Source organism: Malus domestica, chromosome 08, assembly GCF_042453785.1.
Source record: "Malus domestica chromosome 08, GDT2T_hap1".
NCBI classification, from domain to species: Eukaryota; Viridiplantae; Streptophyta; class Magnoliopsida; order Rosales; family Rosaceae; genus Malus; species Malus domestica.
In genome coordinates this window covers 6,665,451-6,693,269 of record NC_091668.1, presented here as the reverse complement: position 1 = coordinate 6,693,269, position 27,819 = coordinate 6,665,451, and the positions used below count along the sequence as shown (strand labels likewise).

The window sequence follows — 27,819 nt, the reverse complement described above, 5'->3', positions numbered from 1 at the left end:
AAAAGTTGTCCACCGGTTCAAAAAACGGAGGGCAATTGGCCAAGGGCTTATACCCTTTCAGCTGCCCTTGCAAGAATTGCCTTGGCTTGTGCCATTGCAGTAGTGGGCCCACCCATATGCAAAATCTAGTCCCTTGGAGATCGTTGCCTTGTCCTTGCAGACTGTTGGATTTCCAACGTTAAAAAAAAAAAAAATTAAGGTTGTCCAACGTGGCACAATCTGGTGCATCTGATTTAAACAAAATTTAGTAAATCAACTGCCTGAATTAATTTGAAGATAAAAAGAGCTAAAAAACCACCAAAAAATTCTAAAAAAGCACAAATGCTTTTTAACAATACACTTAAAATTAAAAACACTCCACAACCTTACAAAGTTCAACCATCTTCTTCATTTGCCTTTTATTTTTAATTATGCTTGTTGTAATACTATGTTTTGCTTTGTATTTAAAATTAAATGATCGGGGTAAATATGAAGTTTTATTTTCTAAGAACAAAGTTGCTAGTTACACACTTACAAGGCATAAAACATTAAAAAGAAATATTTGTGAATAGTAATTGCCCTTCCTCTTGCCCTTTCTCTTCTCGAACCGGTGTATCTGCACCAAGCCAATTACTATTATAACAGCAATTTCATTGGCGTGCCATCACCTTGCCTTGCCCTTGCTCTCCTAGAACGAGTGGAGTTGCTCTTATTATATGGGCATTTTCAGTGAATGTTGAAAACTTGAAGCCCGAGAATTTGACGGTTAATTTGAGATGTAGAAGCAAAATATGCTCTCGGAAAAACGATGCAGCATATAAGTATGAGAGATGCTAGGATCAATCACACACGAACGTATGCCCAACCTAGCGTTCAAGCTTGTGGTACTCACAAAGGAGGAACAGATGAGTGAACAGACTACTCTGCTAAACCTGCAACCGTCAAAACTGTGTCACATCTCTGCATCCACATCTCTGCTAAACCTGCAGTCGTATTCAGTCTTTGCTGGTCAACCATTTTCTCTCTCCAAATCTTTGGGTTCAGTACTGGGTTGGCTCACTGAGTTCATACTATTTGATTCCTTTTTTCTACTACATTTTCTGCACCTTTCTTGCCAAGAAAGAAACAACGGAGGTGATAACTACGATCCCTTCTCGCCAGACGTTTGTTGCCACGAACGTCTGACATTTTTGGACGGAGAGATGGCTGATGAAAACGCATTGATCAGCATGAACTACTGCTCCGATAGTGCACTGGAACAAGAGCAACTGATGAACTTAATCAACAGAGAGATCGAATTCGGCTTCAAGAAAGATGAAAATGTGATCATTCCCAGCTGGGTCTTGGAAGCTCGATCTGAATCCATCACATGGGTTCTCAAGGTTAGTCTCCGAACTCCAAAACCCCATTTCTTGTTTTCGAAATTTCGATCATTTGAACCAACATTTGTGAAGTTTTAATTGGAAATTTAATCGGGTGTTTCTTGAAATTCAGAGAAGTGCAGAACTTGGGTTTCAGCCCTTGACAGCATATCTGGCCATTACATATTTCGATCGATTCTATTCGCTGAGTTCCGACCCTGTAGGATTTTGTTCTTTACACTTTGATTTGATTAACAGTTCTGGTTTTAAAGATTATATTTTTATGGTTTTTTCTTGTTATTTTCTGCAGAAAGAAGAGCCAAAATCTGCAAAGAGGTTGCTTTCGGTGGTGTGCCTGTCGTTGGCGGCAAAGATGGAGGAGTTGGACGTGAAACTTCCACCACTGTCACAATACGCCGCCGGAGATTACTCCTTTCCATGTCATTTCGTCAGGACGACGGAGTTAGCGTTTCTCGATCACTTAGATTGGAGGTTGAGTTTGATCACACCCTTTGCGTTTCTCGGTTACTTGATCTCCAAGTTATGCCAGGGACCTGCATCAGATGTGCAATCTCGGATTGAAGGACACCTCCTTTCTGGAATGACAGGTATTTCTGTTAACTTCCACGAACAATGTTTTATGTTTGATCAATCACTTAATTAATATATTTTTCATTTGTTGTTGGTTGATTTAGATGGTTAATTATAATTTATTAATTAACTCTAATCTGAATGTTTTACAGAGATTAACTTAATGCATCATCGACCGTCCGCCGTAGCAGCAGCCGCCACCTTAATGGCAGCGGATCAGAAGTTAACAAAGGAAGCAGTGGAAGTCATGATAAAATCGGTTCCGGACTTGAATTTTCTGGAAATTGTGAGTTTTCTTAATTGATCTCATTAGTTGATTAATCAATTAGATTAAAGACTGGATTTTGATTAATCTTGGACTCATTGGCCTTTGTGTTGCAGGAAGCTGTGTTTTTATGTTACAATCGGATGCAGGAGAAGGAGCTAAAGAGTCTGAAGGACCGATCGATCCCGATAAATGTTGCAGTTAGATCTTCAGTTCCAGCAGAGAAGTCTGTAAAAACCGACTGATCGCTGATTCCGTTTGATTCGAGCCCCGTGGATGGATGTTGTAGAGAATTCTTTGAGTTGCATTACATCAGAGAAGTGTGATTCTGTTCTGCTAAAGAAATTTCGATAGCAGAGTGGAATTACTTCGGTAATAGTAAATATCACATGTGACCAAATTAGGTAAAACTGTAACTGGCTTAAAGAGTAATTGGAGTAAATTCTTACGCTAATATCTCTCTCGTCACGTGACACCTCCATTCATAACTTCGACTGATGTTTGGGTGAAAGCGAAGATACGAGAAGATTGCATGTCATATCATTTAATTTGCTTTCTCGACGAAAGAGATGGGAGTCGCATGCCATGGTAAATTTTACGGCAAAATTTCCGGTATATGCGCGGAAATTGCCATGGCCAACTATAGTACAAGCAGTCTCTTATGCAGCATGCATCAATCGGTGGTTTAATTATCGACAATAACACGAGCAATTACAAGAGAAGGATGAGCATTAAGGAATGAACAGCACGATTAAGAAAAACATTCAACCTGTTAGCATAAACTAAATCCTTGTAAAAGTACAACTGGTTAGACGTTCGAACAGGTAGAATACGTCCTACGCATTCATGTTTACAAAAACTATCATTTTGTAAGCGGGAGAGTTTATCATTTAGCCTTGAATTTGTGAGCTTTTCAGAGTTTACGGAGTCAAAAGAATGATCTTTGAAATGATGCCATAACAAAACATCCATCGGTAGGCAAGTGGAGAAGTACCTGTTCAAGTTCCGGTTGATTTCAGTCTTGTTACACAGGGATGAATTTCAGAACTGCTGAAACCGGCATGCCAAGGAACCCAAGTGCAACGCTGGCAAACCATTGTTTCCAACTTAGAGGATGTGTGTTCGCAAATGTACCCAAGAACTCGATGATTATGATCTGAAAGATAACAGTGGCAGAGAGGACAGTCACGAAAACATAGTTCTGCATTATGCCCTTGAAGACGTTAACCTTCTCCATTTCCCTCGAGCTGATCTCATTGAAAACCTGAAAGAAGACGGTAGCATTCAAATGAATGTATCTGGATGAGTAGTCATTTCCTGAATTTGAATTTTACTTTTTCCAATACTCCATTCATTAACAAACGCAATACGATTAAAATCACATCACACATCCCTCGATGATTCATAATTACCTGACAAAACACAAATGAGTTGAAGATAAGGGTGTTCAAGATCAAATCCGAGTCTGGGCCAACAAGCTGAAAAGCTTCTTTTCCTCTGGTCTGTAGAAACCATATTATCACAAACTGATACAGAGACTGCCCTAGGATATTTCTCCACATCACATTAGTGATGAAGTTTCCTTTCCTGCCAACCGGTGCTCTCTTCATTAAATCGTCAGTAGGTGGCTCTGTGGCTAATGCAAGGGCTCCTAGAGTGTCCATGATCATGTTGACCCAGAGAAGCTGAACAGCAGTAAGGGGAGTATTTCCTATGAGCGTTATCAACCCCAAAACAAAAGGTTAGCCAATAAAATATTTTCATGAGAAAAAGAATAAGAAACTTAAACAAGAGAGAGAATGCATCGCAGTCTGCTTACCAGTTAAACAGGCAGAAGAGAAGTTGACAATAAGTGCAACTACATTAACCGTTAACTGGAACTGAACAAATTTCTGGATGTTCAAGTACACTGAACGTCCCCATTTGGCCACAGTCACAATTGTAGAAAAGTTATCATCCAGAATTATCACGTCAGCACTTTCTTTTGCCACCTGATATAATTAGCACATTCTTAATTACCTTAATATAAAAAAGGATCAGGGGATCCATGCACAAGAAGAAGAGAGTAAATAAGACATCCTTGGGCAAGGTATTCACTTATTTCTTGTATTATCCAAATGTAAACCTCATAAAATTTAGTCTTATCACCACCACCACCACCACTTTGCAACCCTTGTGCATTCTTCTGATATCTCAATTTAGTAATAAGATCATGCAACTCTGATTGTACAACTATAGTTTCCAATCAAATTCTACTGGAATTGAATGTTTGTAATGCAACAAAATAGGTTTACAGGCATGACATGAGAGAGAAAATAGTGAATGAACTTTTCTCTAGAAACAACTACCTGAGAAGTAAAAAAGTTGCATCTTTTAGCATATTATATTTATAAAACAGGAAAATCAACTGTGGAAATGTGCGACTTTACAATTTGAGAGAGTGAGAGGAGGCTTTTATTAGGACACAAAAAGAAGCAACATCTTCGTAAATACCTCAGTACCAGCAATGCCCATTGCAAGTCCTATATCAGCTTCATGAAGTGCAGGAGCATCGTTTGTACCATCACCAGTCACAGCAACAACTTCTTGAAAAGTGGTCCGTAAGTGTCTTACAAGGGTATGCTTATCCATTGGTGAAGAACGAGCCATAACCTGATCATAACATCAAATTGCATCATTAGAAAAGTCACTTGAAGTGGAAGGGAACAGCAAAATTAAACAAAAAAACTGTTCTATTATTTATGGCTAAAGGTGCAAGTCACCCATAAGTCAAGAAATAATGTATTTATCGTTCATATGGTTAGTGCTATGTCACTGTTTGTATTTCTACTTCCCACTAAAGACATGAAGTTGTACATCTACCATAATTAGCTGTGCAATAATGGTAACGGGGGAATAAGGAATTTCAATAGGTTTAACAGACTACAGTCTAGGGAATTTGTTAAGTAAAATTCATTTAATTAAATGTTTCTGAGACAGCTCACTGGCGGGATTGTGAAATTTTGATCACATGTTTCTGTACAAGTGTCTTTTCAGAAAAATAAGAAACTGTACCTGAAGGTTTGGAATAATTTTTTGTAAGTCCTCCTCACTCTTCTCACGAAACACTGGGCCTTCAATTGCCAAACCTCCATCGGTCAAAATTTCACATTCTCTTGCAATTGCTTTTGCAGTGTTTATGTTGTCTCCAGTAACCATTCTGACTGTAATACCAGCAGACCTACAAATTGCTACAGACTCCTTGACACCAGGACGAACTGGATCTTTGATACCCACAATGCCTATACATGTGTACCCTGAGGTGGGAATAGGACTTTCAGCTGAGAACTCATTGCCGACCTCCATGTATGCAAGGCAGAGAGTTCTAAGGGCTTCACTAGCAAAACGTTCAATGATGCCATTCAAAAGATCAATGGATGCTTTATCAAGGGGAACAACCTCGCCATCTGGACCCATGAATTTGTCGCATGCAGCTAATATTATCTCAGAAGCACCTTTAGTGTGCACCCGGAAGCCACCTTCAGGAAGCTCTAGAACAACACCCATTCGCTTTTTATGAGAATTGAAGGGCTCAACTTTAACAACTTTTGTTGCTTCCCGTTCTGCCTTGCAATCACCGCCTAGCAACATCCCAAATTCCAAAATAGCAGTCTCAGTGGGTGTTCCAAGTAACTCAGTCTTGCCATCTTTGTTTTTAACAACTTCTCCTCCAGTGTTGTTAAAAATAGATTGCAGTATAAGCCTCAAACCAGATTCAGGAACTATAGAAGCCAAGTTAGTAGCTTCCTCGGAGGTTCCCACATCTCTGATTTTACCACAAATGCAAGCTTTCACAACAGTCATGTGGTTCGTCGTTAGTGTCCCAGTCTTGTCACTGCAGATAGTTGTGGCTGATCCCATTGTCTCACAAGCAGCCAGATGCCTGACTAGTGCCTTATCATTCATCATCTTCTTCATGGCAAAAGCAAGACTCAATGTCACAGCCAAAGGCAAACCCTCTGGAACAGCAACAACAACAATTGTAACAGCTATAGCAAAATATTCCAAGATTTCCAATGCTTCATCTCCAGACCAGATCAAGTGTGATCCTTGTTGAAGCTTGCGGCTGAACAATCCTTGAACCAATACAGAAAATGTAACAACAGCAAAAAACAGGCCTATTTTCCCAATGATGGTTGCCACACCATTTAGTTTGACCTGCAAGGGGGTTTCATCATCTCCTCCTTCACTAAGAGTAGCCATCAGTTTACCCCACTGGGTTCTCATTCCAACGGTAGTTACAAGCATCTTGCATGATCCATCCTGAACTTTAGTTCCAGAGAGGAGAAAAGGATTCGTAGAGTTGACATTAACTGGTTCACTTTCTCCTGTTAAACTGGATTCATTTATCAGCACAGAAAACCCCGAAACAAAAAGTCCATCAGCTGGGACCAGATCTCCAATAGAAAGATGAACAATGTCGCCAGGAAGTAGATCGTAAATGGACAACTTCTGTCTGAATCCATCTCTAGTAACCTGAACTGTAATTTTTTTCTTCTCCTTCTCCAAATCCTTGAACTGCAGGGATTGTTTATAATCACTAGTTGCAGTGACAAATACAACAAGCAAAATGCTAGCAACAATTCCAAGTCCATCGTGGGCACCCTTTGGCCAACCTTCTGTCATTATCCCAACCAGCAGAGATACAAAGGCACAAAATGCAAGTATCATGAGGGTAGTGTCCTGAAGGGCTTCCCACACATAAACAAGAAATCCACGGGGCGGTTTTTCAATGAATTTATTAACCCCATATATTTCTTTTCTCTTATTAAGCAATTTCTCAGAAGTAAAAATTCCATTGATACTGGATGTTCCAAGCTTGTCTGTGATAGTCTCCACACCACCATGACTTTTCAGCTTTTTCAAATCACGGCCATCAACAATTGATCCCACCTCATCAGCACAAATTTGAAAACCCGCAGCTTTGACTTCCTCAGGCACGGTATAATCACTGGGCAAACTTAAACCTGCACACATTGAAGATTGAAAACCAATTAAACATATAAAACAAATAGAACCATTGTAAAATATAAAAAATATCGTCTTGTATAAACAACTTTAAAACTGAGTAGGTTAAGATTCTAACCTTGGATAAACTGAAGCGCAGCTTGTGAAACCAAAACTGCAACTCTAAACTTCTCCTGTTATTTCAACCGAAGAAGAACAAAGGACAACACGCTAAGAAATAAAGTTTTCTTTTATAAGACGGCAAAAGATATATTTTCTACATTAAGTATGCTCATGAATATATTTTTTAGGAGTTACTACCCCCATTAAGTATAAATATATCTGCTCAATTTCTTTTTATGGTAGACGGTATACCTTAATTTCATAGCCTATCAACCAGCAACTATGGTTCACCGAAGAATTGAACTTATCCTCATTTATGTAGCATAAGGTCATTTAAAGCTGTTGAGTTTGCTTAAAAATTTTACAGTGCATGGTTCTGAAATGATAATCATTCACGAGTCCCAACGTTCACGCGCATCCCCCTTGAACAAACTCCCATACCACGCAATGCATCAATTTTTAAGTTTTTTTACAGATTATCAGAATAGAACAGTTGATATACCATCAACCAAATCTAGTACAATATGTACTTGGTCAAGGTTTTCGTTTTGACATTCAGCATGATGAGACGGAACAAAATGGCTATTCCAAGCTGAAATGGATCTGGGAACAGCATTGATAATTCAGCATGCACCAGAAACACATAATCCCAAATTACGAACAGCGAGTCTACTTTTTCCCTTCTTAGCTAGCCTATCATCGAATATCGATTGAGAGATGATCTTCCCAACTTTCTATTTACAACACTTTGATTTTGTTAGAAATCGAACACTAATAAATTAAAAATCCAGATTAACGAACACTAATCAATTAGAGATCCAGCTGAAATGTAAATCTATAAGCACGCAGAAAACGAACATTAATCAGTTATAGAAATCCAGATTAGCATTGGGATCACACTCAATTAATCAACAAAAAGAACTAAATAATTCCAAAAATGAAATTTTCTCAGGAGCCAAACAGAACAAAAAAAGAGAGAGAAACCAAAAGAGTAACCGATTTATACCTGATTGGATCGTCGAATGGCCTCAGCTTCAAAACGCTTGGGGAGATTAGCAGTGAATCTGAACCTCCGTTTCCGATTCTTGACAAATCCACAGAGCTTCCTCCATCTCTGAAGCGCCTCCTCCGACGAGTTCTTCGCCTTCACATCAAAGTTCTCGTTCAAATAGCTCTCCATCTCAACTTCTCAGCTTCACCGCAAACCAGAAACCCTAGCCTTTATACACACAGTAACCGCCCTAACCTTTACTCATTCAAGCACACCACCAAAGATTCAAACGCAAGCCGAACCAAAAGCGCTTTTACCAAAAGTACCTGGAATCGCTTTTTCTTTTCGGCTTTTCCTCTCTGATGTGCTATAACATTCAGCCGTAGACCGCCACAGAATCTGACTTGGTCTTCTCCTCCAAATCCCTCTCTTTCTTGCAGCTTTTGGCTATGGCGGAAAGCTGAAGACGGAGAGAGACTGAGCGTTGACTGAGCTGTAGAAACTGTGCAGCTCTCTGGCCTCAAACGTTTCAATATCTCCGATCAATTTTTCGGACGAAACGTTTCAACATTTCAACGACCACGATCTGGTTGTGGTCCATTACAGTATGGAGTAGTAGTTGAGGGATGAGCGTGACAGAGTGGGTATAAATATTAAATTAAAATCTCTTTGCCGCGTGGTGTGTCAGAGTTACCGCGTGCGGTCAATTTGGGAAATTCCAAAAATTTAATTATAACGTTTTTTTTTTGTGTAAATTAAATAATCGTCAAATTGATACAGTTAGTAGATTATTTAATTTTTATATCGTTAAACCATCTTTAAAATCGAGATGTCAAAGTTGATATGGAAAAGAATACTAAACTAACATGAGAAGATATCAAAATTGACACTAGCATCAAATGAGGTTTTTGCTATTTCCAAAGGCATTATACTTGCTTTATCTTAAATGCTAGCATATTTAAATATTATTTTATTATTTTAAACAAACAGTAGCCCAATTTTTATTATTTTTATTTAAAACCATAAATGAAGCAATAAATTTTGGCACATTACGTGGAAGAAAAATATTGATAATATGTCAAATTATCAAGTCATTCATTAAATTGAAACTTGATGTTTTGAATTTGACCTCCTTTAGACCATCTCCAACCCTGGCTAAAAGCCAAATTACCCCCCCCCAAACACTCTCCAACCCATGCTAAAATTTTAGGCTAAATGCCAAATGCTATTTATGGGCCAAATACCCCCAGCTTTTCCCCCTGGCTAAATGCGAAATGTTTATCGGAATTTAAATTTTTTTAGATTAAAATGTTCATAAAATTAATTTACAATAATCTACATATTTATTTTTTTAAAAAATTGATTTAAGAAACAAATTTAGGCTAATTTCATTCTTTAATAATTCCAGGCTAAAATTTTAGGGTAGAAGGGTTGGAGCAGAAAAGATATTTCTGGGCTAAAAACTAAATTTTCCGGGCTAAAAAATTTGGCTTTTAGCCCAAGGGTTGGAGATGGTCTTAGAGATGCTCTTAGTAAGTTATCTAATTATTTTTAATAGAATATAGTTTACCTGAGATAAATTAATGAGAGTTGAATTACATATATAAGCAGGATTTTGTGTGTGTTAGACACATATGTATGATTAAATGATTTATAAAAACAATTTAAAATTATTATTTTAATAAAATGTAAATATTTTCTTTCTAAAGCCGTGTGTTTGGTCGGTGAAACTTGATTAGTGGGTTTCGGCCATGTGGGAGAGAAATTTTTAGTTGTAACGAGAATATAAGTGGTACACTACGTGTTTTAATAGGAATGGTAAGAATTTTTATTTTTTAAGTTATTAATTTTTTAGCACATATATCTCACCATTTATTTAATGACACGTGATATACTACCTTGTGTACCGATCACATTGAAAAAATCTCTTCATGTGGTGGCTTTGATGGGGAATTGGGAGCCAATGAGGTGATGACAGCTCAGCATGTAATTAAAGCCGGGGCCCATTAGTATTTTTGTTTGTTACTTTTCTCTTCTGTTTTTTTGTGTTTTCGGGGAAGAATTATTATTTATGCTTTTCTTGTTCATGTCCCATTTTGTAATCGGAACGCAGCACATGTGAGCTCTGAGTCAGATCATCTGACTGTACGGGCCAAGATGGAGATCACACGCACATGGGTGAAGGATGGGACAAACAATCATAACTTCCTCGAAATCGAGCTCGAAAATGTTAGTGGTATGGTATTACATTTTTGTAAATCGCACTTAGATCATTAGGGCTGGGTTCGGTATGGTTATCGTACCAAAATTCTCGTACCAATTTCCGTATCAAATTTTCGGTTTGGTAAAATCTATTACCATTATCATACCAAACTTTCGGTATACCGAAGTTTGGTATTGCCAAATATTCGGTTGGCATGGTATGACAATGGTAATTGTCACTTTATTTTGAGACAAAATCTGTTTTTGCTTTGTTCAACATTTCATATTTTTTGCCTCTATAATAAGACAAAGATATATAAACCAAATGCATAGACGGAAGAAGATTCTCATAACAAGTGTCCAAATGGATTTTGGATTTCCACCTTCAAATGGATTTACAGCCGCATGAAATGTTGATGAATTACTTGAAAATTATAAGCCTAAAACGAAGAATGGAAACATAAAGCAGTAATTTAAATTGTAGCCTAAATTCATCTATTATTCATCATTCATAATTCACACACACAATAATTCAAATTATGCATCAAAATGAAAATTAAGCTTACAATCCAAATAGAAGTTACAAACCAAAACAAATAGAAGTTAACAATCCAAATAGAAGTTAAAGTTTCAAACCAAAGGAAAATTGAAACTAAACTTCAAAAGGTAAAATTCATTGATCAATTCTTCAAGTTTAAGATGTCGAAGCTTTTGGAGGAGGCATTGAAGTTGTAGAAGATTGAGTTTGTGTCAAGCCTATATTACAAACGAATAAAACATATTAGTATCAAGAAGAATTAAAGTTGAAAACCATTTAACAAACAAAGAAAATATATTATAATTTATAAATATGTGTTATATTATAATTATATATTATATAATTTATATAAATTATATATTATATTATATTTTCGGTACGGTATGGTAATACCGTGGTAATGGTATCCATTACCAATACCGTACCACGAACTTTCGGTACGGTACAATACCGTACCATTACCGTTGGCACAAAAAATTTGGCACAAAATTGGTATGGCACGGTTGGCAATTCGGTTGGTATGGCAATTTGGCAAAAAAATCCACCCCTATAGATCATCGTAGGTGGAAATTATTGTGGATCTTATTTCTATTAGAATACAGTTTATGCGTCGTTTACAAAATGGTAAATTATAGTAATAGTTCTTCATTTTTAATTAAATTAGAACAATGATTCTTCAATTAAAATTTCATTATCATTGGTCATGTACCTCATCAAAACAAGTAGTTATAGTCATTTTCGTAAACTCTGTTAGAATTTTGTCAAAATAAATTATGTTGGAATGACCATTGCTACAATTTGGGTCCCTCAACTCATCAAAATATGTAGCTAAAATCATTTTCCTCAACTTCGTCAGAATTTTATCAAAATAAGTTATGTTGGAATGACCATTGCTACAATTGAATTAAAGTTAAGAGACCATTGCTCCAATTGGGTTAAAGTTGAGGAATCATTTCTCCAGTTTGATTAAAGTTGAGGGACAAATGGTAATTGAATTTTAGTTGAGGGATCTTAACTGCACGTTTTGATGAATTGAGGGATCAATGGTAATGAATTTTCAATTGAGTTAAAGCTAAATGACCTTTGTTACAATTTACTCTTTACAAACTGTGAATTCCTTAACATTACTCTAATTCTTATGATATTTCTCGGTAAAATTGCATATATAAGTTTGGTCACTTTATTATATCTATTTCTTTATGTAGTATAATTTAAAATGCCTTAATGTAAAGTAGAAATTTTTGAAGTCATTTATATGGTTTAATCTGTGACTCAAATTTTGGAAGGAACATTTTCTTCGTAATGTTTTCAATACTTTTCGTCTAAATTATAGATGATTCGAATTTGGATATATATAAGGGTGAGCATACTACTCTTAACTTGGTTAAAATCATTCCTGTAACATAAAGTTTTTTTTTAATATATACTATCTACATTAAATGGTCGGAGAATGTGCAATGTGAAATTGAAACCTATATTTTTTTCAATCAACGATTGTTTGCAACTCTTCTTTATGGAATTATCACTCCAGGTCTTCCCATCAATTTTTTTCATTCATTGATATATTAAAAAGAAAAAGAATGGAGATTTGAACTTAGCTACACAATATGTTTGTCTTAATAATTTGGTATAAAACTTATTATTGCTGAAATTGAATCTTAAAATATTTCGTTCACAAATGAAACGAATACTATTAAACTATAGTAATTAATAACTTTACACCCACACACCAATATAACGTATATACCATCTCCATGGTTAAAATTAAAATGGAGGGTCCATGGGTTAAGAATAACACAAGAAATGTTATAAACATTTTTTTCATTTTATAGTAACACCTTCTCGAAAGTGATTCCAGAATGCCTGTCTAGCCGGCTTTAAAAATTGGGAATAAAGTCGATAAAACCAAAGTGGGTGGAGGAAATGCCTTTCACTGAGTGGTCGTTCACGTTTTTTCAAATTATTGTCGTGCAGCATGTGCCCTGTAAATGTCACACTAATGGAAAAGAAAAAGAAAAAAAAAAGGAATTTAGATTCTATTCGGATTCAAAATGTGATATCTTAAGGATTTTTACATTCTAGTTATTCATCTTATATCATGAGTTCATAAATTATTTAAATTTTTTTATTTAAAATTAAACACAAATAGTATCTAACGAAAATTTACCGTACAATATACGATGAATGTGTTTGGGCCCAAAATAATAGTTTGGGCCGAGGGTAGGATCACTCTCGGCCCAGGAGGCCGGGCGGCAAAAGGGCCATGGATCCGTGGGAGTCCAAACCTAGAGCGGTTAGGACGAGTCCTAGTGCAATGAGGAGTCTCGACGGGATCAGATATCCAGAAAACGAATCCAGCTTAGCTAAGGACTAGATTCATAGTCCTAGTAAATATAGGACTGGTCGAGGTGATCCAGAGAGGGAAACCTAGTCCGAGTAGGATTTAAACTCGGACTCAAGGATCAGTACTATAAATAGGGGACGCTGTGCATCAGGAAGAGCCCCTTCAATTCAACACATAAAATTGCCCTGCGCAAATTCTCACAACTTGTGATTTTTCTTTTTCCTTTTTCGCTGACACATCTTCCGTTGGCATCAACAGCACTGTGGAAGCAACCGGTGATATCTTAAGTCGGCATAGATAGCTCTGTCACCGTAGAGTCAGTCGGTCTCGCAGTATCTTCTGTTGGCATCAACAGCACTGCGGCGAGAACGATTGATTACCTATCCAAGTCTCGGTCGAGAAGGGTTTCTAAATCCTTATTGGTCGAGGTCATCTCATCAGCCTTCTCGGCGAAGTGAGGTGTTACAGTTATTACGTTCGGCACATTGAAAGCCGAATTTGGTATTGAACTTCGTAAGAATAGTAACCTTGTCTTCAGGTTCGAGAGCCCAAGAGGCCGAGACGTGTTCCTTTCTCGGCCGCAATCGCAAGACGCAGAAGTCAGTAGCGCGACCCAACGCAACATCAACAAATTTACTCCTCGGCCGAGCTCGGCCGACGAGTTGGCACGCCCCGCATACACCGAATGGCGTAGTTAGCTCATTAATTACTCGGCCTGCGTGCCACGTAGACTTTGTAGTTTCTAGGGTCAACATTTTGGCACGCCCAGTGGGACCCAGTGCTAAACTACGAAGTTCATGCCAATTGAAACACGATCGGTAAAAAAGAAAACAGCTATGGGAAAGTCGACAGCCGATTTGCCAAGTCAGAGCATAGGACAGAGTGTGGCACAAGCGCAGAATCCCCTTAGCGCTGGTACGCCTGAGTCTACGAGCGCGACTCGCCGAGAGAGAGAAGTTAATCTCGGCGGTCAACTCCGTGGTTCAGAGATCCCTAACAGGAACACATGCGTTCTCAATGAAGGGATAGTAGATGAGTGTGACGAGGATGGTGGTGAAGGATCTGACCCACCAACGAGGTCATTTCTCCGAAAGCGACTAGACAAGCAATCTCGGTCAGTCGAGCAGACGTTCAGTCGAGGCATTGACAAGCTGCATGATGCAATACTCAGTTCCAATGACCGACAAACCAGGTTGCTCGAGATGCTGGTTAGTAAAGTTGGGGGCAGCATGCCTTTCGAGCTTCTCCAACATTGTCCACCAGGAAACAACCCGGTACCGATTGTACCGGCCGAGCCTATTCCTGTTCCGCTCAAACCAATTAACTTGGAAAAAGGAGGAGGGTCGAATAGTAGGTCGGACGGAACCGACCAGAGGATCGAAGCAACACCTGTTGATATGACCGAAGTTCAGCGGATGATCGACTCGGCCATGAAGAAATGGCCGAAGTTTCCCAAGTTTATTCATCCGTACCCAGCTTACGTGGAAACGTTTGGATACCCAAAGGGTTTCAAGATCCCAGATTTTAGTCTTTTTGTCGGTGAATCGTCCCTGTCTTCGTTGGAGCACGTGGCTCGTTTCACCGCGCAATGCGGAGATGTTAATAGTGATTTCCACAAGTTACGGCTGTTCAATTTTTCATTGACCGGCTCGGCATTTGCCTGGTACATCAATCTCCCTCCTAATTCGGTCCAAAACTGGGAGGAGTTGGTCGAGAAGTTCCACGAGCAGTTTTATCGGCCTGGGATGGAGATGTCAGTCTCTTCATTGGCACGGATGGCTCAGGCATCTGATGAGTCACCAATGGATTATCTTACTAGGTTTAAATCAGCTAGGAATTGGTGCCGAGTGCCTTTACCCGAAGTCGAATTTGTCAGGCTTGCTTTGAACGGCCTCGACGTCGAATACAAAAAGAAATTCCTGGGGGCAAATTTTCGTGATATGTACGAATTAGCCCAACATGTCGAGCAGTACGATTATTTGCTCCGTGAGGAAAAGATTTCAAAAACGCTATCTCGGGGGACGCTTTACAAGAATCCTACTGTCAACTATGCGTCAACCGAGGATGAATGCGTTAGTGTGGATGCGGCCGAGATAATGATAGATAAGCCATACGTTTGCAAGGCGTTGACTCAGGTTGATTCTAGAGAAGTCAAAGGTCGCTCGGCCACCGAAGGAGCATTGAAACCGTCAAAGGTTTACACTTTTGATATTACCAAGGCTGACGCAATTTTTGACCAACTGTTGTCCGCAAGAATCATCAAGCTTCGGCCTGGTCACAACATTCCTAAGGCCGAAGAACTTAAGGGAAATGTGTATTGCAAATATCACAATTCAAGCAAACATACGACAAACAATTGTGTCGTATTTCGCGACAACGTCCAAAGCTGGATTGATAATGGTAAACTGAAATTTCCCGAGAAGAAGATGGGTGTTGACGCTGATCCGTTCCCCACGACAACCGTGAATATGGTCGACGCGTGCCTACCTAAGGACAAAGGGAAAGGCAAGGCCGAAGTGGTTGAGACGCAACGCCCGCGGAGTCAGAATTGTCGGCCATGGTTCATGGCCGATTTTCGTTCAAACAAGCCACCTACGGTTTTAACGGGGCCTGCTATTGTCAAACCTATGAAGGATTATAGCACCGATGAAGATAGTGGGGCGGCGGTTTTGTGCGGGAAATGTAGAGCGAAGGTCGACAGTGAACCAGATGATAAGCCCTATTCGCAACTTGTGGCCACAACTCGGCCAAAGGTAGCCAATGAAGGCCAACATCATGGGGTTTTTGAGAGGCTCGGTCCTAAAGTACGGATGGAAAAGACACCCCCGGTCAGGCGGCGCCTCGATTTTGATGCTTCATTCTATGACGATGATTACTATAAGCGTAATTCTAGCAGTTCAGAATCATCGCGGAGCCAAAAGACCTTCAAGCCTCCCGAGCCTAGAGATCAACGTTGGTATACATACCATTCTTCGAAGGGCGTCTACACCGAGCTATCCAAATCTCAGAAACGCCGGCATCAACGGATAGATTGCATGGCTCGCTGACGAGCAGCCCATGAAACTTCGGCCCCTAAGTGGCGGCCAAAGGACACAACTGCCACTGATGATGAGCGACCACCTCTAGCAATTATGACAGAGTTGGCTCAGGGGAAACGGCTGGTCGATCAAGATGTCGAGACCATGTTTGAAGACGCTGATAAACGGATCAAACTTCTCATTCGACCAGTGGAGATGAAGGCACGCCTTGAACATTTCAGGCAAGAGGCCGAAAGCAAATTACACCCACCAGCTATACCAGAACCTTTGGTTAAAATTCGACGGAATTTGCATCCCCCATTCCTTGGGGAGTCTTTGGAGTATATGCGAGAATTTCATAATAAACATTCGGCCAACGATCTGTATGGTTTGCCGAAGGCATGCCAGGACACCATTGATCTGGTCCTGACTTGCCCGGATGCTGAGCGGATCATCCAGAAGACCTCAGATCCAGGATTGAAAGCAAGGTTCCAGCACATCCGAGAAGCTCGTGTCCTTGGATTTGAAGTCGACCCATACACCGATATCAATGAAGCCGACCTTCCTTTCTCGCTGGAGGACCTTCAATATTTGCGATATCACTTTGAAGTATTTTCAGCAGTTTCTCTCTTCGGCCTTACGACCGATGAAATCGCACGTATTGCCCGTCTGGATGCTTATCTCAACACTAGGGATGCTCGGCTACACTACCAGGATCAGGTTCAGGTCTTGATCCCAAGTACATTGTCAATCTCACCTGAAGCGGTCACGCAGAACCAACCTGTCGCCGAAGCAGCTCCGCCGGTTGACGTCGTCGAAGAAGGGACAGAAGAGTCTCGTTGTCCGACTTTGACAACAACTGAATCCGTAGTCGCCGACCAACCAAATGAGGAGGGTCTTGACCAAATGGGCCCGTCAGTCCTGGATAATATGGAAATTAGTATGGTCCATGTGTTACCTGCCGATTTTCAATCAAGCACTGCTCAACCAAATTTCCTCGATGGAGATGTGGTTGCCGAAGAACCCGGCCATATTGATTTTGTGTCGATTGCTGAAGGTGAGTCAGCAACGAAAGATGATGGTTTAAAAGCTGCCTTGGCCGAATTGTTCCCTCGTTCATCGTCGGCCAAGCTTCACCATTTAAAGCCATTGTATGTGACGGCCCACATTGAGGGATATCCAGTTTCTAAAGTTTTTGTCGACTGTGGGGCTACCGTCAATAGCATGCCTCTGAACATCATGAAGGCCTTACGCCGTTCGAATGACGAGCTTATTCCGTCAGGAATCACAATGAGTAGTTTCGTCGGCGACAAATCCCAAACCAAAGGTGTACTTCCGTTAACTGTGAATATTGCTGGTCGCACCCACATGACCGCCTTTTTTGTGGTTGATTCCAAAACCGAGTATAATGCATTGCTTGGCCGAGATTGGATCCATCAAACCAGTTGTATTCCTTCGTCGTTGTATCAAGTGCTTGTCTTTTGGGATGGCAAATCGGTCACTGTTCACCCGGCCGATAGCCAGCCCTTCGAAGCGAACATGATCCAAGCCCGGTATTATGATGACCACGTCAGCTATATTACGTTGCAAGGCTTCAATGAAGACGGACGGTCGACTTGGATTTCAGTTCAGAAAGCTATCGAGGTTGGCGCCGAGACTGTCCACCAGGATTCGGCGAGACTCGGATTGGCCAATTTTCTCCCTGAATCTGATGTCTGACACAGATCAGGACAAACGTAGGGCCGCGGTTTCATCTACGATGGAACGACTGCTGGCCCATTGGTATGCTATATCTCGGCAACCGAATTCCGGCGTTAACCTCGTTGAGTTCCTTGCCGAAGAGGATCATGGTCCTGCCTTATCTTTTGATAAAGTCCGAGCCGCCCCGGCTGAGCTCGAGGATCATCGGCCCCAAGTTAAGGACCCCCTAGAAGAAATTAATATTGGGACGGCCGATGACCCACGACCTTTGTTTGTTAGCGCTTTACTTCCTCAACAAATGAAGGACGAGTTGCGTGCCTTGCTTACGGAATTCAAAGATTGCTTTGCTTGGAGTTATCATGAAATGCCCGGCTTAGATCGTGCTCTGGTCGAGCATGAACTACGTATTAAGCCCGGATTTAAGCCTTTCCGTCAGCCACATCGCCGATTCTCGACCGAAGTACAACTCAGTGTCAAGGACGAACTAGTTCGGCTTTTGAAAGCCGGATTCATTCGGATAGCTCGATATGTCGAATGGTTGGCGAATATTGTTCCTGTATTAAAGAAAAATGGTGCACTGCGCATCTGCACCGATTTTCGAAATCTGAATCTGGCAACTCCCAAAGATGAGTATACAATGCCGATTTCAGATTTGTTAATCGATGCTGCGGCCAATCATGCGATCTTATCCTTTATGGATGGACATGCCGGGTACAACCAAATATTTATTGCCAAAGCCGACGTGCACAAAACTGCTTTCCGTTGCCCGGGGGCACTCGGCACTTACGAATGGGTTGTCATGCCATTCGGCCTCAAGAATGCCGGCGCCACGTACCAACGGGCGATGAACACCATCTTCCATGACTTAATTGGCACCATCGTCGAAGTTTATATCGACGATGTTGTCGTCAAATCTAAACGCCGACAGACACATCTGGACGATCTCCGACAGGCTTTCCTCCGCATGCGTCAGCACAACCTCAAGATGAATCCTGCCAAGTGTGCATTCGGTGTATCGGCCGGGAATTTTCTTGGTTTCCTCGTACATCATCGTGGGATTGAAGTCGATGAGAATAAGGCACGCGCAATCATCATTGCCCCACCCCCAACAACGAAGAAACAATTACAGTCCTTACTCGGCCAGATCAATTTTTTACGCCGATTTATTGCTAATTCGGCAGGAAAAATGAAAGCATTTTCCACACTTTTGAAACTCAAGGACTCAGATAAGTTCGTGTGGAATGAGGAGCATCAGGCGGCGTTTACGCAGATCAAGGTCTCTCTTACAAACCCACCTGTCCTGGTCCCTCCTCAGCGCGGTAAGCCTCTCAAGCTATACATTTCGGCGGCCGAAGAGTCCATCGGTTGCCTCCTCGCGCAAGACAACGATGCCGGACGGGAACAGGCTATCTTCTACCTCAGCCGTAATCTGAGTCACCCGGAGATCAATTATTCCGCCGTTGAGAAGCTCTGTCTCGCCGTGTTCTTCGCTGCATCCAAGCTTCGGCATTACATGCTCCCGTCGGTCACCCAAGTCATTGCCCAGACCGACGTTATCCGGTACATGCTTACCCGGCCAATTGTGAAGGGCCGAATTGGGAAATGGACGATGGCGTTGTCCGAGTTCAGTTTGCAATACGTGCCGTAAAAAGCTGTGAAAGGACATGCATTGGCCGATTTCCTTGCCCAGCACCTTTCGCCTTACGGTTTCGGGGGTGCTGACGTCGAAATCGGCATGGTGTTGACCCGCGACAACTATTGGACGATGTATTTCGATGGTTCCAGTACTTCGTCCTCGGCCGGCGCAGGCATCGTCATTCAATCTCCTCACAACGATCGTTGGTATTTTTCACTCAAATTGGATTTCGACTGCACCAATAACCAGGCCGAATACGAGGCTCTGGTCATTGGTCTGGGCCTCCTTCTTGACCTACGCGCCACTCGTGTCCTCGTCCTCGGGGATTCTGAACTGGTGATTAACCAAATTAATGGGTCTTTTCGTTGCATGAGTTGTACTCTGGCGCCTTACCACATGGTCGCCAGCTATTTGGCCGAGTCATTTGACGGTATTACATTCGAGCATGTTTCTCGGGTTCATAATACCGACGCAGACGAGTTGGCTCAAATCGCCTCCGGTGCACAACTCCTGGGGGGCAAGCTAGGCCGGGAGATACCAATATTACGACAACTATACCCGGCCTTGGTTAATCAGCAAATCCTCCGTCGAGACAACGTGATACGCACCAGGGTCATGTCCCTGCCTTCGTTGTTAGATCGGCAGGACTCTATAGAAATTTGCGCGGTCGAGGCAGTACCAGATGATTGGAGAAAACCCATTATGCAGTACCTTGACAATCCTAACGAAAAACATAGTCGCAGGACACGGGTTCATGCCACGAACTATGTCACGTACCAAAACGAGTTGTACCGAAAGGGCGAAGATGGTTTGTTATTGCTATGCCTCGGCCCCCAAGAGAGTGCTCGGGCGATCGAAGAGGTCCATGAAGGGGTATGCGGAGCTCACCAGTCTGGACGGAAAATACGATGGCTACTCCGACGACACGGCTATTTTTGGCCGAGAATACTGAAAGATTGTATCGAGTTTGCACGAGGATGCGTGCAGTGCCAAATTCATGGGCCTATACAAAGGGCCCCGGCCGAATCACTACATTCGGTCATTAAGCCGTGCCGTTTAGAGGATGGGCCATGGACGTAATCGGCAAAATCACGCCGACTTCTGGAGCTGCTAAGCATGCATGGATAATAGTCGCAACTGATTACTTTACTAAGTGGGTCGAAGCAAAATCATATGCCGAGTTAACATCTAAAGAAGTTTGCGATTTCGTGGAGGAACACATTGTGACCCGGTTCGGTGTGCCAGAAACGATCATAACCGACAATGGAACAATCTTCACAGCCGAAAGGTTTAAGGAATACACGGCCAATTTGAAAATTTGGCTGGAGCAGTCCACACCGTATTATCCACAGGCGAATGGGCAGGCCGAGGCAAGTAATAAAGTGTTGATCGGTATCCTCGAAAAAATAATAAAAGAAAGGCCTGAGATGTGGCATTTGAAGTTGAACGAGGCATTATGGGCATACCGAACGTCGCCCCGGTCGGCGACTGCGACAACCCCATACGCATTAACCTACGGACACGATGCAATGCTACCAGTCGAGTTGAGCATAAATTCGTTGCGATTAATTGAACAAAGTAGTTTGTTTAGCGCCGAATATAGTCAGTCCATGAGACAGGAATTAGAAGATTTGGAAGAAGCGCGACTTGACGCTTATAACTTACTAGTGGCGAAAAAACAGATTGCCGAGCGAGCCTATAATCAAAAGGTGCGACAGAAAACATTCGGCGAGGGTGAGTTGGTGTGGCAAACGGTGTTGCCCGTAGGAATGAAAGATCCTAGGTTCGACAAGTGGTCTCCGAATTGGGAAGGGCCGTTTATTGTGCATAAAGTATACGGAAAAGGGGCGTATCATCTTAAAGACCGAACCAGTGCGGTCCACAGATTACCGATTAATGGGAAGTTTTTGAAGAAATATTATCCGGTCACATGGGAAATGCGGGAATAGTAAACCAGTCCATTAAAATTGATAAGTATTTACAAAATGAGTAGGTCGGTTGGTTTACATTCAGATACATTTAAGGAGAAGAGGGAAGAAGAGTGCTGAGCAGAGCCTTCAACTCCAACCACCGCACGTCGGCCATGAGGACTTCGGCTTGCCGATTGTTTCTGTCCAGCTTCAGCCGCTCGACCCATTTTTTGGCTGCTGCATACTCGGTTAGGCGATCCTTCCCGCCTGACTCGAAGTCTCTAGCAAGCTCGGAAGCAATGGCCGACCGACGCTTTGCTAGTTCGGCCATCTGACGGTCGAGCTCGGCTAACGCGTCTCCTTTTGCCCGTAGATCGTCAATCTTCGGACGGAGGGTGTCTTGAACGGCCGTGGCGGCTTGCAGGTCTTGTTCGGCCTTTAGAGCGGTTTGGAAGATACTAAATGTCTCCCGAACGCGCTCCAAGGCAGACGATGCCCGAACAATGGCATCTCCGCTCAGGCGACCGTCGGCTCCAAGGTTGTTCAGACACACGCCGAGCAGATCAAGACCGTTGCGCTCAAGTACTTGGGATGATGAGAGCGACAGGACTTCTCGCAGCTGGGTTAGGGCGCTGGGATCGGCAGCTTCGGTCGTAGCGGCCGAAGGACCAGACTCTGCAATAGTACTGGAGAGGAGGGCTTTGAATTCGACCTCCCAGGAAGCCTGCACATACAAATCAGGTTAAGTTTAAAAGAAGTCATGACAGGAGTAGCAAGAAGGTTTCGTTTTTTAACCTGCCGAGAGGAGACCTCGGCCATGTCTCCAGGATCGTTGGTCGAACCTAAAGAACTCAATGGCCGAGCCCAGTGTTTCAGGTTGCTTCTCAGTTCACGCTGCCGATGGAGGTTATCTACGTTTGATGGCCACTGAGGCGGCCACGAAATATAGATAACGCCCTTCGGCGCATAGAATTCTCGGTGAAAAGAATGTACAGGCACCTGACATTTATTATTTTCCTCGTTTAGAATTCTAAAGAAAAAAGCAATCAAGGAAAGATGGTCGAAGGTACTTAGGAAGGCCGAAGTAACCTCCTGTGGAGGAATGTGGAAGCCCTGGTCTTGGGGATGAACGGGCGAGTCCGCCGTTGCCTCGGGTTCTTCAAGCGGGCGTTTGCCACGGTCGGCTGCAGATGGGCCGACCGGAACAGCCGTCTCGGAGGAGGCAGGGACATCCTGGTCCTGAGAGGGAGCGAGAGGTTTGGCCACTGCCGTGGGTTCCTCGACCGGACACTTGCCACGGTCAACCGTGGAGGGGCCGGCTTGAACCACCATCTCGGACCTTGGGGGAGGTTGCCGGCGAGGGTGCGGACGATCTGCCAGCGGGACCTCGTCACTCCCCTCACTCTCTTCCAGAATGAAGACCGAGGGCTTTGGATTTTCAGGGGTTTTTCCCTCGGTCACAGAAACCACATTTTTTGGAACGGGTGCTTTCTCGGCGGAGGGAGGCGCAACTGGTATACCAGTCCCAGAGACAGGCCGCGTTCGAATTGTCTCTGCGGCCGGGGCCGGCTGTTTCTCGACTGAGGTTTCAACAACGGCAGAAGAAGGGGAAACACTGGGAGTAGTCGCCCCTGTAGTTTGACTGGAGATGACGTGGATCTCCCGTGCGCCCGTCTTTGCCAGCTGTTTTACCCGCTTGGCAGGCTGTGGAGGTTCAACGACCGGCTCGGCCTCTTGACGAGGTCGTTTGGTCAGCACGGCCCGACCGGCGGTTTTATCCTTTTTAGCCACGACCGATTTTTTCTCGGTCGTGACCGCGGCAACAGCCTCCATTTTTCTCGAAGGCCGACTACCTAAGAAGATAAAAACGGGTCAGTAAGGCAAAGCAATATGCAAGGTTGAAAAAAAAAAAAGAAAAAAAAAAAAGGGAGAAATGAACAATTACCTTAAGTTTGGGGGACCGAGGCCTTCTTAGGTCGGTCACCGAAGAGTCTGTTCAGTACCTCTTCGACCGGAGCACCAAAGAACTCCTGGGTGTAATTTTCCCACCACTCACCAAAGGTGTCGGTGCAATGGGTTTCTGGGATGGCCGGTCGAAGGCGGAATTTTTGGCAGGACTCCTGGAACTCCCTCGCGGCCGTGTTACATTCCTTCTCCGAGGAACGAGGTTCACGGCCACGGCTTAGAACTGTTCGGGATGAGAGAAGGGGGACATGACAGCCCTGAAGATAGCCGAGTTGTCGGGCTAGGAAGTTCGGATGATATACTTCCCAACCCGACCGTTTCCCATCACAGCCGAGAGGTAGGTCGCAAGCAAGCACAAACGACCCCCAGGTCTGACGAAGATCGGCGTCCTCCTCTGCGCCCCATGTAGAGGTAGGCAGCCTGATGAAGGAAGGATAGCTCCGACGACGACATATCAGGAACTCGTCGTTGGAGAAGTCGTCGAGAGCGAAGAGGTACCGAAATACCTCTTCGGCTTGATGGGGAGGTATCGGTCGAGAGGCCAGCTGAGGTCCAAGCGCTTCCGTTGGTGTGAAGTCAGCTATGGCCGGCCGAAGGGAGGTGAAGTACACCTGTAACCAGAGCTGGAAGACCCAGAGGGGACCATTCTGGTGCGGGTCGACCTTGTGGAGGGTTGCCTCGGCCAGGCAACGAAAGAGTTGGGCGAGAATGTTGGAACTCAGTGCTAGGACGTGACCACTAGCCAGGGCTTCGGCTACCGGCATGTTCTCGACCAAACACTTGTTTGACTTGGTACAACAAATGTATTTGTTGTACCAATAGAAGAGGAAGGCTTCATGCTCTCATTCTCGCAGGTCCTCTTCTCCTTTGCCGGCGAAGTGAAGATAAAGGGTGTTGTAATTACAGAAGTTTTTGTGGAGCTTCTGAATGTCTTCCTTCGACGGGATGTGACCGTCACGGTTCAGGGTCTCGAAGGCTCGACGGTCGAAAAGCGTCTTCAGATCGATATTCGACGGGTGCCTAGAGAGGGTCGCGTCGACAGGGATCCCGGTTGCCGAAGTCCCCAGAATGGCGGTGATATCCAGGGTGGTGGGGCCAATGGGACCAAGAGGAAGAACCATTATGTTGGTGGCCGAGCACCAGAAGCACAGAGCGGCTAGGAGAAGCTCCTTGTCGAGGACGACATCCATGGACGAGAGGAGGATGACATCGTAGATGCCGAGGGTCTTCCATTGCTCGCCGAAGAGCCGTTCCATTTGCACAACCCAGGCTGCCCAGGTTGTGGTCGTCGAAGGCCAGGAGCCCTGGGGTTTCGCCACATCCCATCGCGACCATTCAAACCCTTGAAGCAAGGGTGTTAGGCAGTGCTCCTGGAGAAGGCTGGTGATGGTCGGCGGTATCGCAGCCTTGAAGAGAGGACCCAAGATCTGGTGCTGAGTACTCATATCGTTTTCAAAACGTATAGTCTTGATCGAACTCCGATCAAGAATCTTCTGATGTTGGTCACATTCCCTGGTAAGCTTGGAGATGAAGGACGCCATTGTAAGAAGGAAGCAAGGCGTAAAAGGATTTTCTGGGGTGGGGATTTGAAGACGGAGACCTGGAATGGAGAAATGCACTAGAAGGCAATGGCAAGGGATTTCAGAAAATTTTGGGAGCGTAAAGTACAAATGAGAGAATGTCGGTATTTATAGAGTTGTGGAGGGAAGAGCAATCGTTCGAAATTCAAAACAAAGGGCAAAATCGACCGAAGGAATCGTTGATCATGATGAACATTTGGGAAATGCGGTTGGGAAGACTGAAGGTTTTAGGTTTTGGGGGCGCACGATCGCGTGTAACGGCGAAATTGATGACAAAAGACGGTTCGGCGCCCGCACGATGACAAGTGGCTCACGGATTGAGGTAGTGGCTTGCGGATTGAGGTAGTGTTTAAGTTCAGCCATAAGGTCATGATGGCAAGACGGTTCAGGCTGCTGCACGCTTTGGACGTCATTCTTGGGGATTGGCCATGTTAGGGGACGCCACGTGGCGAATGGTTTAGCAGTATCAAGATCGTGCGATCGTGTTTAATAAATGCGCCTCGGAACTCGGATATTAGGACTCTGAGTGGTAGATTCGCTTCTTCAAGGCCGAAACTCGGCCGAAGGTTTCAGGCCGAGGACCTCAGAAGCGAGGGGGCAATGTTTGGGCCCAAAATAATAGTTTGGGTCGAGGGTAGGATCACTCTCAGCCCAGGAGGCCGGGCGGCAAAGGGCCATGGATCGGTCAACCCATGAGAGTCCAAACCTAGAGCGGTTAGGACGAGTCCAAACCTAGAGCGGTTAGGACGAGTCCTAGTGCAATGAGGAGTCTCGACGGGATCGGATATCCAGAAAACGAATCCAGCTTAGCTAAGGACTAGATTCATAGTCCTAGTAAATATAGGACTTGTCGAGGTGATCCAGAGAGGGAAACCTAGTCCGAGTAGGATTTAAACTCGGACTCAAGGATCAGTACTATAAATAGGGGACGCTGTGCATCAGGAAGAGCCCCTTCAATTCAACACACAAAATTGCCCTGCGCAAATTCTCACAACTTGTGATTTTTCTTTTTCCTTTTTCGCTGACACATCTTCCATTGGCATCAACAGCACTGTGGAAGCAACCGGTGATATCTTAAGTCGGCATAGATAGCTCTGTCACCGTAGAGTCAGTCGGTCTCGCAGTATCTTCCGTTGGCATCAACAGCACTGCGGCGAGAACGATTGATTACCTATCCAAGTCTCGGTCGAGAAGGGTTTCTAAATCCTTATTGGTCGAGGTCATCTCATCAGCCTTCTCGGCGAAGTGAGGTGTTACAGTTATTACATTCGGCACATTGAAAGCCGAATTTGGTATTGAACTTCGTAAGAATAGTAACTTTGTCTTCAGGTTCGAGAGCCCAAGAGGCCGAGATGTGTTCGTTTCTCGGCCGCAATCGCAAGACGCAGAAGTCAGTAGCGCGACCCAACGCAACATCAACAAATTTACTCCTCGGCCGAGCTCGGCCGACGAGTTGGCACGCCCCGCATTCACCGAAGGACGTAGTTAGCTCATTAATTACTCGGCCTGCGCGCCACGTAGGCTTTGTACTTTCTAGGGTCAACAGAATGATTAGGATGTAAGGATCTTTAAAATCCCTACAAAAAGGATCTTTAAAATCCGTACAATATACGATGAATGATTACGATGGTGGAAGTTATTTCAGTTAGATGTGAAATTAGCATTCCTAAATGGAATGCTTGAAGAAGAAGTGTACATTGATCAACCTATTAAAGAATTGTAGACACAAGATTTACAAGCTAAGAAAGGCATTATAGGGTTTAAAATAGGCTCCCAAAGCCTGGTATAGTGAGATTGATACTTACTCGATTAATTATAAGTTCAAGAGAAGCACTAGTGAGGCTACACTATATACAATGTAATATCCCCAAAATTTTAGGTGGTGATTAAGAGTGGATTACTTGTGGCCATTAAAAGTTCTCTTACTTTTGAGACCAAGCTTTGGCTTGAAAAGAGAAGAACTAAATGAAAAGAATTTAAAAAAAAAAGAAAAAAAAAAGAAAGGGAAAGCTGATGTTAGAAAAAGGGAATAAAAGGGGATGGGGTTTCTAGAAAACCCTCTCATATTTGCTGCTTTCCCTTCTAGCCGAAAGGAATTAAGGGGTTTATCCCTTTTAACCCTTAAATTGTCAAAAAGAAAATTGAAGAGGAGGAAATTAGCTTTCTTTTCCTCTATTTGTGAAGATTAGAACAAGTGAGGATCTTTCTTTTGTCTCCATTTAAGGTATCTATTTCTTACCTTTGGGATCTAATTGTTATTTGGTTTGATAACTCATGAATTAGTTTGGGTGGAAGTAGGAAACATGAAAGTATCATAGTTCATGTTATAGTTTTTGAGTTGAGCACCTTTGATTAAAGTCCCCAATTAACCTTGAATTAGGGTTCGTTGTCTGATATTTTGTATAAGTGGTGTGTGATGATTTTTTTTACTTATAGATAAGGAGGAGAAGGCCAAGGTGACTACGGAACAAGTTGACGAACACCCTGAGAGTTGAATATCAAGAAATTGTGTTGAGGTAGGGGAGTTTTAATCAAAAATAAAATATTTTGGTTTTTCATTTTTACTTGATCAAGGATTGTTGGCATTTGAGCATTATTTGAAGCTTACTTAAAATGTTTTTCTTTTTCGA

At 43.1% G+C, this 27,819-nt stretch overlaps 2 protein-coding genes across 3 annotated transcripts; one reads left to right on the top strand and one right to left on the bottom strand.

Annotated features, from left to right (window-relative positions):
* Positions 1-1,028: 1,028 nt before the first annotated feature.
* LOC139198001 (cyclin-D5-1-like) lies at positions 1,029-2,235 on the top strand. The gene is made up of 3 exons (XM_070826225.1): positions 1,029-1,361; positions 1,474-1,948; positions 2,084-2,235. The coding sequence occupies exons 1-3, from the start codon at positions 1,182-1,184 to the stop codon at positions 2,233-2,235; spliced, it is 807 nt and encodes a 268-aa protein (XP_070682326.1). The 5' UTR covers positions 1,029-1,181.
* Positions 2,236-2,947: 712 nt separating this feature from the next.
* LOC103441042 (calcium-transporting ATPase 1) lies at positions 2,948-8,956 on the bottom strand. 2 transcript variants are annotated; one of them, XM_029106839.2, is made up of 8 exons: positions 8,623-8,924; positions 8,312-8,524; positions 7,322-7,376; positions 5,251-7,202; positions 4,690-4,848; positions 4,016-4,187; positions 3,609-3,907; positions 2,948-3,460 (listed from the first exon to the last, which is right to left on the bottom strand). In XM_029106839.2, exons 2-8 carry the CDS (start codon positions 8,483-8,485, stop codon positions 3,221-3,223), a joined length of 3,051 nt encoding a protein of 1,016 aa, XP_028962672.2. In that variant the 5' UTR covers positions 8,486-8,524; positions 8,623-8,924; the 3' UTR covers positions 2,948-3,220. The 2 variants fall into 2 exon arrangements, with proteins under 2 accessions (XP_028962672.2, XP_028962671.2); XM_029106838.2 differs by having other exon boundaries at positions 8,312-8,956.
* Positions 8,957-27,819: the final 18,863 nt, after the last annotated feature.

What these genes read in the sequence shown, in the direction of transcription:
- LOC103441042 (XM_029106838.2), bottom strand. Translation starts at nt 8,485, where the DNA reads ATGGAGAGCTATTTGAACGAGAACTTTGATGTGAAGGCGAAGAACTCG. An exon ending in TGCGCTTCAGTTTATCCAAG is followed by an intron (nt 7,203 to 7,321) that starts GTTAGAATCTTA and finishes CAATGTGTGCAG; the next exon opens with GTTTAAGTTTGCCCAGTGAT. An exon ending in AAATTATTCCAAACCTTCAG is followed by an intron (nt 4,849 to 5,250) that starts GTACAGTTTCTT and finishes TGTTATGATCAG; the next exon opens with GTTATGGCTCGTTCTTCACC.
- LOC139198001 (XM_070826225.1), top strand. Translation starts at nt 1,182, where the DNA reads ATGGCTGATGAAAACGCATTGATCAGCATGAACTACTGCTCCGATAGT. An exon ending in CCATCACATGGGTTCTCAAG is followed by an intron (nt 1,362 to 1,473) that starts GTTAGTCTCCGA and finishes CTTGAAATTCAG; the next exon opens with AGAAGTGCAGAACTTGGGTT. An exon ending in CCTCCTTTCTGGAATGACAG is followed by an intron (nt 1,949 to 2,083) that starts GTATTTCTGTTA and finishes AATGTTTTACAG; the next exon opens with AGATTAACTTAATGCATCAT.